General features: G+C 56.1%; 1 protein-coding gene and 1 long non-coding RNA gene across 3 annotated transcripts; one reads left to right on the top strand and one right to left on the bottom strand.

Moving 5' to 3' along the window:
* Window position 1: 1 nt before the first annotated feature.
* LOC135288520 (F-actin-monooxygenase MICAL3-like) lies at window positions 2-3,872 on the top strand. Of its 2 annotated transcripts, XM_064401897.1 has the most exons (5): window positions 2-37; window positions 173-216; window positions 1,937-2,568; window positions 3,126-3,192; window positions 3,281-3,872. In XM_064401897.1, the coding sequence occupies exons 1-5, from the start codon at window positions 29-31 to the stop codon at window positions 3,348-3,350; spliced, it is 822 nt and encodes a 273-aa protein (XP_064257967.1). In that variant the 5' UTR covers window positions 2-28; the 3' UTR covers window positions 3,351-3,872. The 2 variants fall into 2 exon arrangements, with proteins under 2 accessions (XP_064257967.1, XP_064257966.1); XM_064401896.1 differs by lacking the exons at window positions 2-37; window positions 173-216 and adding an exon at window positions 223-393 and having other exon boundaries at window positions 1,941-2,568.
* LOC135288521 (uncharacterized) lies at window positions 3,827-7,069 on the bottom strand. Its single transcript, XR_010351587.1, has 2 exons — window positions 6,947-7,069; window positions 3,827-6,589 (listed from the first exon to the last, which is right to left on the bottom strand). It is a non-coding gene; the product is annotated as an uncharacterized LOC135288521 (long non-coding RNA).
* Window positions 7,070-12,317: the final 5,248 nt, after the last annotated feature.

The raw sequence follows: 12,317 nt of genomic DNA, 5'->3' as shown, positions 1-12,317 counted from the left end.
GGGGCGGGCCCAGGCGCGAGCGCGGGCCATGGCGCGGGTGAGGCCTGAGGGCTCCTGAGGGGCCGGGGCGGGATCGGGGGGACCCGGGGGGGATCTGAGGGATCGGGGGGATCCCGAGGGGAATCTGAGCGCTCGGAAGGGCCCCGCGTCATTTCCCGCACGCCTCCCGCAGGGGCTCAGCCTGGAGCAGCGCACGGAGCGTCTGGTGCAAAGGAGGTGCGAGAGCAGCCCGGCCGGGAGAGCCCCTCAGCATCCCCAAGCGCAGGCCCCGGTCTCCTCCCCGTCCCCTCAGCGCTGTCCCGGACCCCAAGGGCGCCCCAAATGCTGCCCCAGAGCCCTGAGTGCCCCCCAGTTCCCTCCCTTGTTCCCCAGGAGCAGCTCGGGGACCCCCAGGTGATGTCCCAGAGCCCCCACTCTGCCCACAAGTGCATCCCCCAGCCCCTCAGGGTCAGCATTTCGGGGGTCCCTAACCCTCCCCAGCCCTTTCCTTCCCCAGGAGCACCTCGGGGACCCCCAGGTGATGTCCCGGTGCTCCCATTCTGCCCATAAGTGCGTCCCCCAGCCCCTCAGATTCCTGCGGAGCCCCGTGGGGTGAGGGCAGTGTCAGCATTTCGGGGATCCCCAACCCTCTCCTTCCCCAGGAGCACCTCAGGGACCCCCGGGTGATGTCCCAGAGCCCCCACTCTGCCCATAAGTGCATCCCCCAGCCCCTCAGGGTCAGCATTTTGGGGGTCCCCGTCCCCCCCCAACCCTCTCCTTCCCCAGGAGCACCTCAGGGACCCCCAGGTGATGTCCCTGAGCCCCCACTCTGCCCCAAAGTGCGTCCCCCAGCCCCGCAGGGTCAGCATTTCGGGGATCCCCAACCCTCTCCTTCCCCAGGAGCACCTCGGGGACCCCCGGGTGATGTCCCTGAGCCCCCACTCTGCCCACAGGTGCATCTCCCAGCCCCTCAGGGTCAGCATTTTGGGGGTCCCCAGCCCTCTGCATCCCCAGGAGCAGCTCGGGGACCCCCAGGTGATGTCCCTGAGCCCCCACTCTGCCCCAAAGTGAATTCCCCAGCCCCTCAGGGTCAGCATTTTGGGGGTCCCCAGCCCTCTGCATCCCCAGGAGCACCTCGGGGACCCCCGGGTGATGTCCCTGAGCCCCCACTCTGCCCACAAGTGCGACCCCCAGCCCCTCAGGGTCAGCATTTCGGGGGTCCCAGCTCCCCCCAACCCTCTCCTTCCCCAGGAGCACCTCGGGGACCCCCGGGTGATGTCCCAGAGCCCCCACTCTGCCCCAAAGTGCGTCCCCCAGCCCCGCAGGGTCAGCATTTCGGGGATCCCCAACCCTCTCCTTCCCCAGGAGCACCTCGGGGACCCCCGGGTGATGTCCCTGAGCCCCCACTCTGCCCACAGGTGCATCTCCCAGCCCCTCAGGGTCAGCATTTTGGGGGTCCCCAGCCCTCTGCATCCCCAGGAGCAGCTCGGGGACCCCCAGGTGATGACCCTGAGCCCCCACTCTGCCCACAAGTGCGACCCCCAGCCCCTCAGGGACAGCATTTCGGGGGTCCCTAACCCTCTCCATCCCCAGGAGCACCTCGGGGACCCCCGGGTGATGTCCCTGAGCCCCCACTCTGCCCACAAGTGCGTCCCCCAGCCCCGCGGGGTCAGCATTTCGGGGATCCCCAACCCTCTCCTTCCCCAGGAGCACCTCGGGGACCCCCGGGTGATGTCCCTGAGCCCCCACTCTGCCCACAGGTGCATCTCCCAGCCCCTCAGGGTCAGCATTTTGGGGGTCCCCAGCCCTCTGCATCCCCAGGAGCACCTCGGGGACCCCCAGGTGATGTCCCGGAGCCCCCACTCTGCCCACAAGTGCGTCCCCCAGCCCCGCAGGGTCAGCATTTCAGCATTTTGGGGGTCCTCACCCCCCACCAACCCTCTCCTTCCCCCCCCAGCCAGGCCCTGCTCAGGCCCCGCCCCTGCGGGCCAGAGAGGGCGGAGCCTGTGCTTGGCTCCACCCCCTGCAGCTCCGCCCTCAACGACCCCCTCGTCCAATGGCGCTTGAGGCGGTGCCGAGGGGAGGAGCCAGCACTAGACACACCCCTGGCGGGCGGGGCCCTGCAGGGGGCGGGGCCTCGGGGGTCACGTGACCCAGCGGAGGCCCCACGGCCAATCGGGAGCCGCCTCTGCGGGCACCGGGGGGCGTGGCCATCCCCGGCCATCTCCCAGGAGCCCTTGCGGCGGGAGCCATGTTGGGAGTCACGTGACCCAGCGGAGGCCCCGCGGCCAATCAGGAGCCACCTCTGCGGGCACCAGGGGGCGTGGCCATCCCCGGCCGTCTCCCAGGAGCCCTTGCGGCGGGAGCCATTTTGGGAGTCACGTGACTGTGGCGGGGCTCTGTGGCGTGCGCCATATTGGAAGGCCGGCGGCTCAGAGGACGCCCTGCGGCCTGCAAGGGAGGCACTTCCGGAACCCCTGCACCGGGCAGGGCCGGGCTCGAGGCCACGTGACCCCCGCGAGGCCCCGCAGCCAATCAGGAGCGGCGCCTGTGATGCCCATCAGGGGGAGCCGTGGGAGCAGCCACTGGGTGAGGCCCCGGAGGAGCCCCTGAGGGTCAGGGGGGTCACTTGAGGGTCACTTAAGGGTCATGGGGGTCACTTGAGGGTCATGGGGGTCGCTTGTGGGTCATGGGGGTCACTTGAGGGTCATGGGGGCACTTGAGGGTCATGGGGTCACTTGGGGGTCACTTGAGGGTCATGGGGATCACTTGTGGGTCATGGGGTCACTTGTGGGTCATGGGGGCCACTTGAGGGTCATGGGGGTCACTTGAGGGTCATGGGGGTCGCCTGAGGGTCACAGGGGTCACTGGTGGGGCTGGAGGTGCCCCTGGGGACTGAGGTGGTCACTTGTGGGTCCCAGGGGTCCCTGGTGGGGCTGGAGATGCCATTTGTGGGTCCCAGGGGTCCCTGGTGGGTCACAGGTGCCATTTGTGGGTCCCAGGGGTCCCTGGTGGGTCACAGGTGCCATTTGTGGGTCCCAGGGGTCCCTGGTGGGTCACAGGTGCCCCTGTGGGCCGGGGGGTCCCTGCTGGGGCTGGGGGAGCACCGGTGGCACTGCCAGCCCTGTGACACGCAGCCCCCCCAGGCCCTGCCGGGGACCCCCTGCTCCGGATGCTGCGGTGCCACCGCCGGGCCCTGAGGGGACGCCTTCGGTAGGACACCCCCCCACCCCACCCCAAATTCCGGGGTCTGCCCCCGCCCCTCCCCTGACTCCCCACTGGCTCTCCCCTCCCCCCTCAGGGCCGTCGAGAGCCTCCTGCAGTGCCCACCTGGGCAACCCCGGCCCGCGGTGGGGCCACTAAAGCAGTGACACCCCAAAACTGCACCAGGGAGCCAGGAGACCCCCCAAAACTCCCTCCCTGTGGGATTGCCCCCAACACCCTCTGCCCCCAACACCCTCTGCCCCCAATGCCCTCTGCCCCCAATACCCTCTTCCCCCCGATGTCCCCAGGAGCATTTGGGGGTTCTGGGGGCTCTAAAGAGCTGTGGGTGGGGTGCTGGTGTCCCTACGGGGTCCATGAGGGTGCTGGGTGTCCCTACGGGGTCCATGAGGGTGCTGGGTGTCCCTGGGGAGTCCCTGAGGGTGCTGGGTGTCCCTGGGGGGTCCGTGAGGGTGCTGGGTGTCCGTAGGGGGTCCATGAGGGTGCTGGGTGTCCCAGGGGGGTCCATGAGGGTGCTGGGTGTCCCTACGGGGTCCGTGAGGGTGCTGGGTGTCCCTGGGGGGTCCGTGAGGGTGTCTGCTGGGATTGGCGTGATCACAATTTGGAGAGAGACCCTGAGGCAGAATCATCAACAGTTCAGGTTTTAATTAAAACTGGAATCAAAACTGCGATTGCCGGTGTGGGGGATGGACAAGCCCCACTCCTGATTTTTGGTGCCGCTCCCGTGGTCCCTCTTGGAGCCGGGGAAATTGCAGGAAAAACATTCCTGCACGTCCAGATTTCACGGGAGTCAGGAGCAGAGTCCGTGTGGTGAACTTCCCTGACAGGTGCAGATAAATGCTCTCAGATGAAGGAGAGGTTGGGAGGACTTTGGGGACCTGGAGAACGCACTCCCGTAGCTCCCCCCAAAACCCCAGAGACCCCCTACAGACCCCAGTAGATCCCAAATACCCTCAGAGTCCCCTCAAAATGCTCCACAGCTCTGCCCCCCCGAACACCCCGTGAGCCCTCAGGACCCCCCCAAACCCCCTGAGGCTCTCTGAAATAACCCGTGGATGTGCCCACTGCCCCCAGCCCCAAAAGGGGCTACCCCAGGTGGCCACAACTCGTCAGGGACTGCCTGAGCCACTTTTGGGGCCGATGCATCTGTAGGTATAAATCTAATAGAGATATAAAATATAATATAGAGAGGGGCCTCCAGAGGGCAGGCTTAGAGGGGATACTGGGAGAAATTCCTGTCTGTAGGTATAAATCTAATAGAGATATAAAATATAATATAGAGAGGGGCCTCCAGAGGGCAGGCTTAGAGGGGATACTGGGAGAAATTCCTGTCTGTAGGTATAAATCTAATAGAGATATAAAATATAATATAGAGAGGCGCCTCTGGAAGAGCTGGGGAGGGCCTCGGTCAGGATGGAGGCTGAGGGTTTTCACCTCCCAGAGGGCTTAGATGGGGTACTGGGAGAAATTCCTCCCTGTCTGTAGTATAAATCTAATAGAGATATAAAATATAATATAGAGAGGGGCTGCCAGGAGAGCTGGGGAGGGCCTCAGTCAGCGGACAGGATGGAGGCTGAGGGGGCTCAGGGACACCAGAGGGCAGGCTTAGAGGGGTTACTGGGAGAAATTCCTGTCTGTAGGTATAAATCCAATAGAGATATAAAATATAATATAGAGAGGGACCTCCAGGAGAGCTGGGGAGGGCCTCAGTCAGGGGACAGGATGGAGGCTGAGGGGGCTCAGGGATACCAGAGGGCTTAGAGGGGGTACTGGGAGAAATTCCTCCCTGTCTGTAGGTATAAATCTAATAGAGATATAAAATATAATATAGAGAGGAGCCTCCGGGAGAGCTGAGGAGGGCCTCAGTCAGGGGACAGGATGGAGACTGAGGGTTTTCACCTCCCAGAGGACTTAGATGGGGTACTGGGAGAAATTCCTGTCTGTAGGTATAAATCCAATAGAGATATAAAATATAATACAGAGAGGGACCTCCGGGAGAGCTGGGGAGGGCCTCAGTCAGCGGACAGGATGGACGCTGAGGGGGCTCAGGGACACCAGAGGTCAGGCTTAGATGGGATACTGGGAGAAATTCCTCCCTGTCTGTAGGTGTAAATCTAATAGAGATATAAAATATCATATAGAGAGGGGGCTCTGGGAGAGCTGGGGAGGGCTTCTGTGAACTGTCAGGATGGAGGCTGAGGGTTTTCACCTCCCAGAGGGCTTAGAGGGGATACTGGGAGAAATTCCTCCCCGTCTGTAGGTATAAATCCAATAGAGATATAAAATATAATACAGAGAGGGGCTGCCAGGAGAGGTGGGGAGGGCCTCAGTCAGGGGACAGGATGGACGCTGAGGGGGCTCAGGGACACCAGAGGTCAGGCTTAGATGGGATACTGGGAGAAATTCCTCCCTGTCTGTAGGGATAAATTTAATAGAGATATAAAATATAATATAGAGAGGCGCCTCCGGGAGAGCTGGGGAGGGCCTCAGTCAGGGGACAGGATGGAGGCTGAGGGTTTTCACCTCCCAGAGGGCTTAGATGGGATACTGGGAGAAATTCCTCCCTGTCTGTAGTATAAATCTAATAGAGATATAAAATATAATATAGAGAGGGGCTGCCAGGAGAGCTGGGGAGGGCCTCAGTCAGCGGACAGGATGGAGGCTGAGGGGGCTCAGGGACACCAGAGGGCTTAGAGGGGTTACTGGGAGAAATTCCTGTCTGTAGGTATAAATCAAATAGAGATATAAAATATAATATAGAGAGGGACCTCCAGGAGAGCTGGGGAGGGCCTCAGTCAGGGGAGAGGATGGAGGCTGAGGGTTTTCACCTCCCAGAGGGCTTACTGGGAGAAATTCCTGTCTGTGATGGTGGTGAGACCCTGGCACAGCGTGTCCGGAGAAGCTGCAGCTGGCTCCAAGGCCAGGCTGGATGGGGCTTGGAGCAGTCTGGGATAGTGGAAGATGGCAGGGGGTGGATCCAGATGACCTTTGAAGTCCGTCCAACCCAAACCAGCCTGGGATTCTAAACGTGGGAAGGTTGGGATGGGAGACCTTGGCTGACCCCCAGTGCTCCCCCGGGCTGCTCCGTTGCTTCAGGAAGAGGCAGCAAGAGAAAACCTGATGGAAAAGCTCCTGGGGAAGATGGGTTGGGGGGGTGTGAGTCCCTCAGGAACTGCTCCAGGTCCCTTTCGATGGGCTGAGTCCCTCAGGTGGAGGCGCATGGGGCACGATTCCTACCCAACAGGCATCCGTTTTTGGGTACAGCTCGAATTAGGTGGCCTGAACCTAAACCACCGTGGCTCGCAAGAGTGGCAGATCAGGTCTCCCCCTTTCCTGGATTCCTTTTCCCTTCAGGACCGACTCCCAAGGGACTCTGTCAATGGATCTCCTAAAAAGGACAAAATGTGCTCTGCAGCAGCCCAAGGGAGCAGTTCTGCTGCTCCCTCCTTTCCACCCCACAGTGGAAAACGCATTTTGTGGTTGCTCTGCCCAAGGCACTCTTAACTCCCACATCACACCCCACTGATGGAATCACACAGTCAGAGAATGCTGTGGGTTGGAAGGGACCTTAAAAAGCCTCTGCTTCCCACCCTCCTGCCACGGCCAGGGACACATTCAAGCCCTGTCCAGAGTGGCCTTGGATGCTTCCAGTGATGGGGCAGCTTCTCTGGGCAGCCTCTGCCAGGACCTCACTCCCCTCACAGGGAAGACTTTTGTTCCCAGCTGATCTAAACCTGTTCTTTACCACGGGGGACCCATTTTCCCGCATCCTGTCACTCCAGGCCCGTCACCAAGACTCGTGGCTGACACCGGTCCTGGAGCAGCTCCATGGAGATCCATTGCCACCAGTGGTTGCCGTGGGCGTGAGCTGAAGCCTGTAGCAGGTCCTGTTGCCACGGCAGCCACTTGCTGGCTCATTCTGAGAGTCAGTGAGTGGTTGCCGTGAGCTGAAGCCTGTAGCAGGTCCTGTTGCCACGGCAGCCACTTGCTGGCTCATTCTGAGAGTCAGTGAGTGGTTGCCGTGGGCGTGAGCTGGAGCCTGTAGCAGGTCCTGTTGCCACGGCAGCCACTTGCTGTCTCATTCTGAGAGTCAGTTTCCACTGCATTGGCCCAAGAAAAAATTTAGATCAAGTCTTGGCCCACTTGTGATCCTGGACTGCTGCTGGAGACTGAAATATTATCATTTATGGCTTAAACATCTTCATGAAGAACTTTTGCGTATTATATTAAAACTGTTTTGCAAAAGCTGCAGAGAAGATTGCCACACCCGGAGTGGGGCACTGACTGAAGGCCTACACTGCTTAGTGATAAAGATAAGACAAAGTAACAACTGTCCTGGATTAAGGCAAATCTGGGAGAAAACCTCCAAAAGGGGCCCCCCCAGAAAGCAAACCCACACAGCCCCTTCCCTCCACCAGTTCAGGAAGAATTCCTCAGAGAGAAGTGGAAAGAACCTGTTTATTTAACAAGCAAAACACCCCCAGCACACAAAATGAACAACACCGCATGACAACACTTTCACCGATCTGAAAAGGATGACAAATTCAGAAAGTCTTTCCTGGGAGTGGTGGCTCTGTTGTCGCTCCCTCCAGCACTGGGGATGGCTGCTGCAGCCACCAGGTGTAAACTCTTGGTGTTTCCCAGGTCCCAGTCCTGAGCAGGTTTGAATGGTTCCAAAAAGGGAAAGGAAAAACAGTCCAGGGAAAAAATCTGGACCGCTTAGCTAAACTAACTAACAGAAGCAAAAAAAGCAAAGGCAGAGCGGGAGCAAAGCAGGAGCAAGAGCAAAGCAAGCAGCAAAAAGGGAAGCAAAAAGCAAAAGCTGCACGATGTACTGCCCAATCTCTGTCCCACCAGCCGTGGGGGAGCAGGCTGAGAACAAACCCAAACAAACCTTGCTCTTCAGAGCCAGTCTTGAAGGCACAGAACATAATATCCAGCACTAAGAGAACACACGATTGCGGATACAAGCATCATAACCTCACCGTAGGACACAGCTCAAGGCTGAGGACGCGCACGGAGCACAAGCCTGACACCTTCTGAGTGGAGACCACAGCCCCAGGGCCATCAGTCGCCAGACTCCAACAGACCCTCACACCAAAGGGTCGTGGGGGAGAGAGGTTTAGGGTGTGTGATGAAAAAGCCTCAGGTGGGAGGCAGTTAACACCCATCTACGTTGTGGGGCCCCTTCACCCCGGGCGAAGCTGCATCTGCATGAAGGACAGAGGGTGTCACGGCCCATCAGAGGCCCCCCCGTGTTGGGCAGCCGGTCGGGGGTCTGATGGTTTGACCCAGATGCCCAGCCTTCTCAGAGAGAGGTCCTGCAAGCGACGAGCAGTCCTTAAGCCGTAGGGGAACCTCAGTGCGGGACAGGGAGCTCAGCTCTTGGCAGTGATTTCAGCTCTTGGTGGTTTCAGCCCTGCCTTGCGAGGTGTACCCCGGCCAACACCACAGAGAGACAGGAGCACCGTATAGCAGCTCCACAGAGGTAGCCATTATTCCAGCACCCTGCAAAGGCTGGAGGTGACAGCTCCCTCATGAGCAGGGCAGAAACTGGGGGTTTTATGGGGAAAAGCAGGGGTGATACAAAGGGGGAAAACCAGTCGGTCCCAATGGATCTGCATGGGATTCCAAAACATGCTGGGAGCTCACCATGACCAAGGAGGATTTCTCAGTCCAGGAGAGTTTGAGATCTCATCATATTCCAGTCAAGGGAGGAGAGTTTGAGATCTCATCATATCCCATTCAAGGGATGCTATTGGTTTTTACACACCGCAGCAGGACACCTCTCCAGGGGAGAGGTGCAGTATGTCTGTCTGTCTCCACACCCCAAACACTGCCCCCCGCCCGCCCCGACTCTGCACCGGAGCACTGCAGCATAATGCAACAGATCCTCAGTGTTGCTATGGACGGTGTCAGATGGGCCCCCTGTGAGGGGGGCACACGAGCATTTCCACCTGCCCAAAACATATATTTATCCACCAGACTTTATATTTCTTGGTGTGGCATGGCAACATGGCCCCTCACCACCCAGAAGATCAGATGGAGGGGACCCATGAGACTCATTGGGACCCCCAGAAGGGTGATATGTTTCTACCTAACTCTTGTCCATTCCTCACACTCCTTCCTTCCTTCCTTCCTTCCTTCCTTCCTTCCTTCCTTCCTTCCTTCCTTCCTTCCTTCCTTCCTTCCTTCCTTCCTTCCTTCCTTCCTTCCTTCCTTCCTTCCTTCCTTCCTTCCTTCCTTCCTTCCTTCCTTCCTTCCTTCCTTCCTTCCTTCCTTCCTTCCTTCCTTCCTTCCTTCCTTCCTTCCTTCCTTCCTTCCTTCCTTCCTTCCTTCCTTCCTTCCTTCCTTCCTTCCTTCCTTCCTTCCTTCCTTCCTTCCTTCCTTCCTTCCTTCCTTCCTTCCTCCCTCCCTCCCTCCCTCCCTCCCTCCCTCCCTCCCTCCCTCCCTCCCTCCCTCCCTCCCTCCCTCCCTCCCTCCCTCCCTCCCTCCCTCCCTCCCTCCCTCCCTCCCTCCCTCCTCCCCCCCCCCCCCCCCCTTGGCCACTTCGTTCCGCCAATTTTTGACACCAACATCTAACCTTGTTTGGTTTAAATCATGTTTTTGGGTATATTTTGAAGCTTTCTGGGTTTGATCCTCTTCATTTGCAGACACTTAGTTTCCTCTGCTGTTCCCTATTTAAACCAGATCGTAACATGGTGAAAACCTGCACTAGGATCTGCTGCTGTTGGCTTGGACCATGGAATTCCAGATTGCTTTGCAACTGTCATGGTTTAGGAATGGTTCTCCCCAGTTCAGTGCCCCCGTCAAGGCTCTCCCAACCAGACACTTCTTGCTTGCTCCCCCTTTCCGTCCCCCTTCCTGCTCCGGCAGGATGGAGTTGAGAATTGGAGGCACAAAATGTGAAAGTTACAGGTTGAGGTAGGAAATATTTAATGCATACAGCCATGACATAAGAAAGCAAACAGTAACAGCAACAATATTAATATTGTTATTCATATTGTTAATATTAATAAGAAAAGTATACCAAAAAAGGTAACTCACATGCAAAAGTGCTCCGTGGGGACCCCAAGACAACGAACAATGGAAGATTTTATCATGTTTTTCATCCAGAAGCCATGTCTTTCTTAGAAGCCAGATAGAGTCCCTTTCCCCCACCCCTGACAAAAAGGTGAGGTGATACAAAACACATCAAAACCCTGTCCAAAGCCAAGACAGTATCTGCTCCTCTTTCTGTACCATCTATTTATACCTTCCCACTAAATACATGCACACACATATTTTATATATATATTATTATATATATATTATAATATATATTTTGTATATATAATATATATAATTATATCTTATATATATTTTAACATATATTATATATATAATTTATATAATATATATTATATATAGAATTATATATATTATATATATATTTTTTTTAATTTTTTTTTAATATATATATATACACACAAGCACGGGTATAATTTCCATTGTGAACGGCTGTGCCTCTAAGATGTCTGCTGAGTTGGTTTAGTGCACGGCTGTGATTCTGTCCATTCCAGATGTCCCCCGGGGCAGGAGGGCTGTGGTGCTGTTGGCTGGTTGCAGCATTAGGAGCTCACGACTGGAGCCATCCATCCTCGTCGATACGGGACTCACGGCACACAGCGGCAGTGTCGTTCAGCACCCAATTTTACACAATTCAACATCACAGACTATTCTCACCCAGAGTGAAATCCTCCTGCATTGCCCACAAAATGCACCAAGGTCCTTGAGCTAAGACAATGCCGTGGAGGGGTTTGTGTTGGGTTGTGTTCTTAATCAGCAGTTGTAGGAGTGTAGGAGAATGGCCCCCAATGACAGAGTGGCAAAGCTAGCCTTTGTCCCCCAAAAAAGGAAAGAAGCCCAGAAGTTTCTCCCAAGAATCAGGTGAAAAGCCACCTCATAGGACCCCAGAGACGTCACTAAAACCTTGGGGTCACCTAATTGGATAGGAGCCAAAAAGTCCCGCCTGGCCCATCAGGTAGAAAAAAAGAGAACAAAAGAACCACGAGGCTTTTGTGAACGTGTTTCTACCAGGGGCTGACCTCTGTACCTGGCTCGGATTTTCTGTTTGTTATTTTGCCTTTTATTAATCCTTTTTGTTTCTAACACTGCAGCAGAAGCCATCCTGCTCATTCTTTGCCTCCAAAGGTAATAGCCAAGCTATCCTTGGTGTATTAGGTTCCCTTTTGAAGGCTCATAAAACCCTGGCCCGACAAAACAGAACCTAATCAGTAGTAGTTAAATTAAGTTATGCTTTGTGAGTTGGTATGTCCCATTCTCCCTTACATTAAGAGTGGTTCTCCTCCCTTGAACCCCTCTCCATTTCCTTATCTCCTCCCCGGTTGCCCCAGCAGCCACTGTATCCTTTGTTCTCTCCCTCCTCGGTGTCACTCAGCAACCCGACCCTTTCTTCCAGAAGCTTCTCTCTAGGGCATCGAGTGATTGGTTCAGAGGCCCCTCCCCAGGATACCTCCGATTGGATGAGTTGAGTTGTCTGTATCCCCTTACCCACTACCCCCTGGTCCTCTATTGGTTGGAGACCAGGCTCCACCTTCGTACCCACCTCCTTTTATGAGTTACTGTCACCCTGGTAACTTGTCTCTGCCTTCTGGCTCCCTCGATCTTCCATCTCCCTGCTCCTGTAAACCCAGTTCTCCCGGAAGACAGCTTTTCCTCACTTCCACCGAAGCTAGCCGAGGGTCCTAGAAAGTGTGCACTCTCATGTTGGGAAGGATGAAAGTTTGACAAGAACGTCTCACAGATGTGTATGCTTAGCAGAAGGATTTTTGAATGTAGAAGCTGAGGAAGGAATAGAGATGGAAGCAAGTTTTGATATAGAAGAAAAGAATTGCTGAGCCAGTCTTGCTGGTTAACCAAGGAGGCAAAGGGTATGTTAGTTAGAAGGGGGTTTTTATGACTCAGAACAAAGGATAAACCCACCTCAAACAAGAAGATGTTTTTACCAAGCAGAAAGATAGCACAGGCAAACAAGTCAGCAAATGTTGCAAGTAGAAAAAAGGTCTCAGAATTTTCCACTGCAAGAAAACTGAAAAACAACTTCTAGCTTAAAC

The sequence above is a fragment of the Passer domesticus genome, chromosome 33, assembly GCF_036417665.1.
Source record: "Passer domesticus isolate bPasDom1 chromosome 33, bPasDom1.hap1, whole genome shotgun sequence".
NCBI lineage: Eukaryota > Metazoa > Chordata > Aves > Passeriformes > Passeridae > Passer > Passer domesticus.
The sequence above is the reverse complement of the archived record's forward strand: the minus strand, read 5'-3'. Positions and strand labels throughout refer to the sequence as shown.

Coding starts and splice junctions, on each gene's coding strand:
- LOC135288520 (XM_064401896.1), top strand. CDS start 322: ATGCTGCCCCAGAGCCCTGAGTGCCCCCCAGTTCCCTCCCTTGTTCCC. Junction 2,569..3,125: donor GCCGTGGGAGCAGCCACTGG/GTGAGGCCCCGG, acceptor CAGCCCCCCCAG/GCCCTGCCGGGGACCCCCTG. Junction 3,193..3,280: donor GCCCTGAGGGGACGCCTTCG/GTAGGACACCCC, acceptor CTCCCCCCTCAG/GGCCGTCGAGAGCCTCCTGC.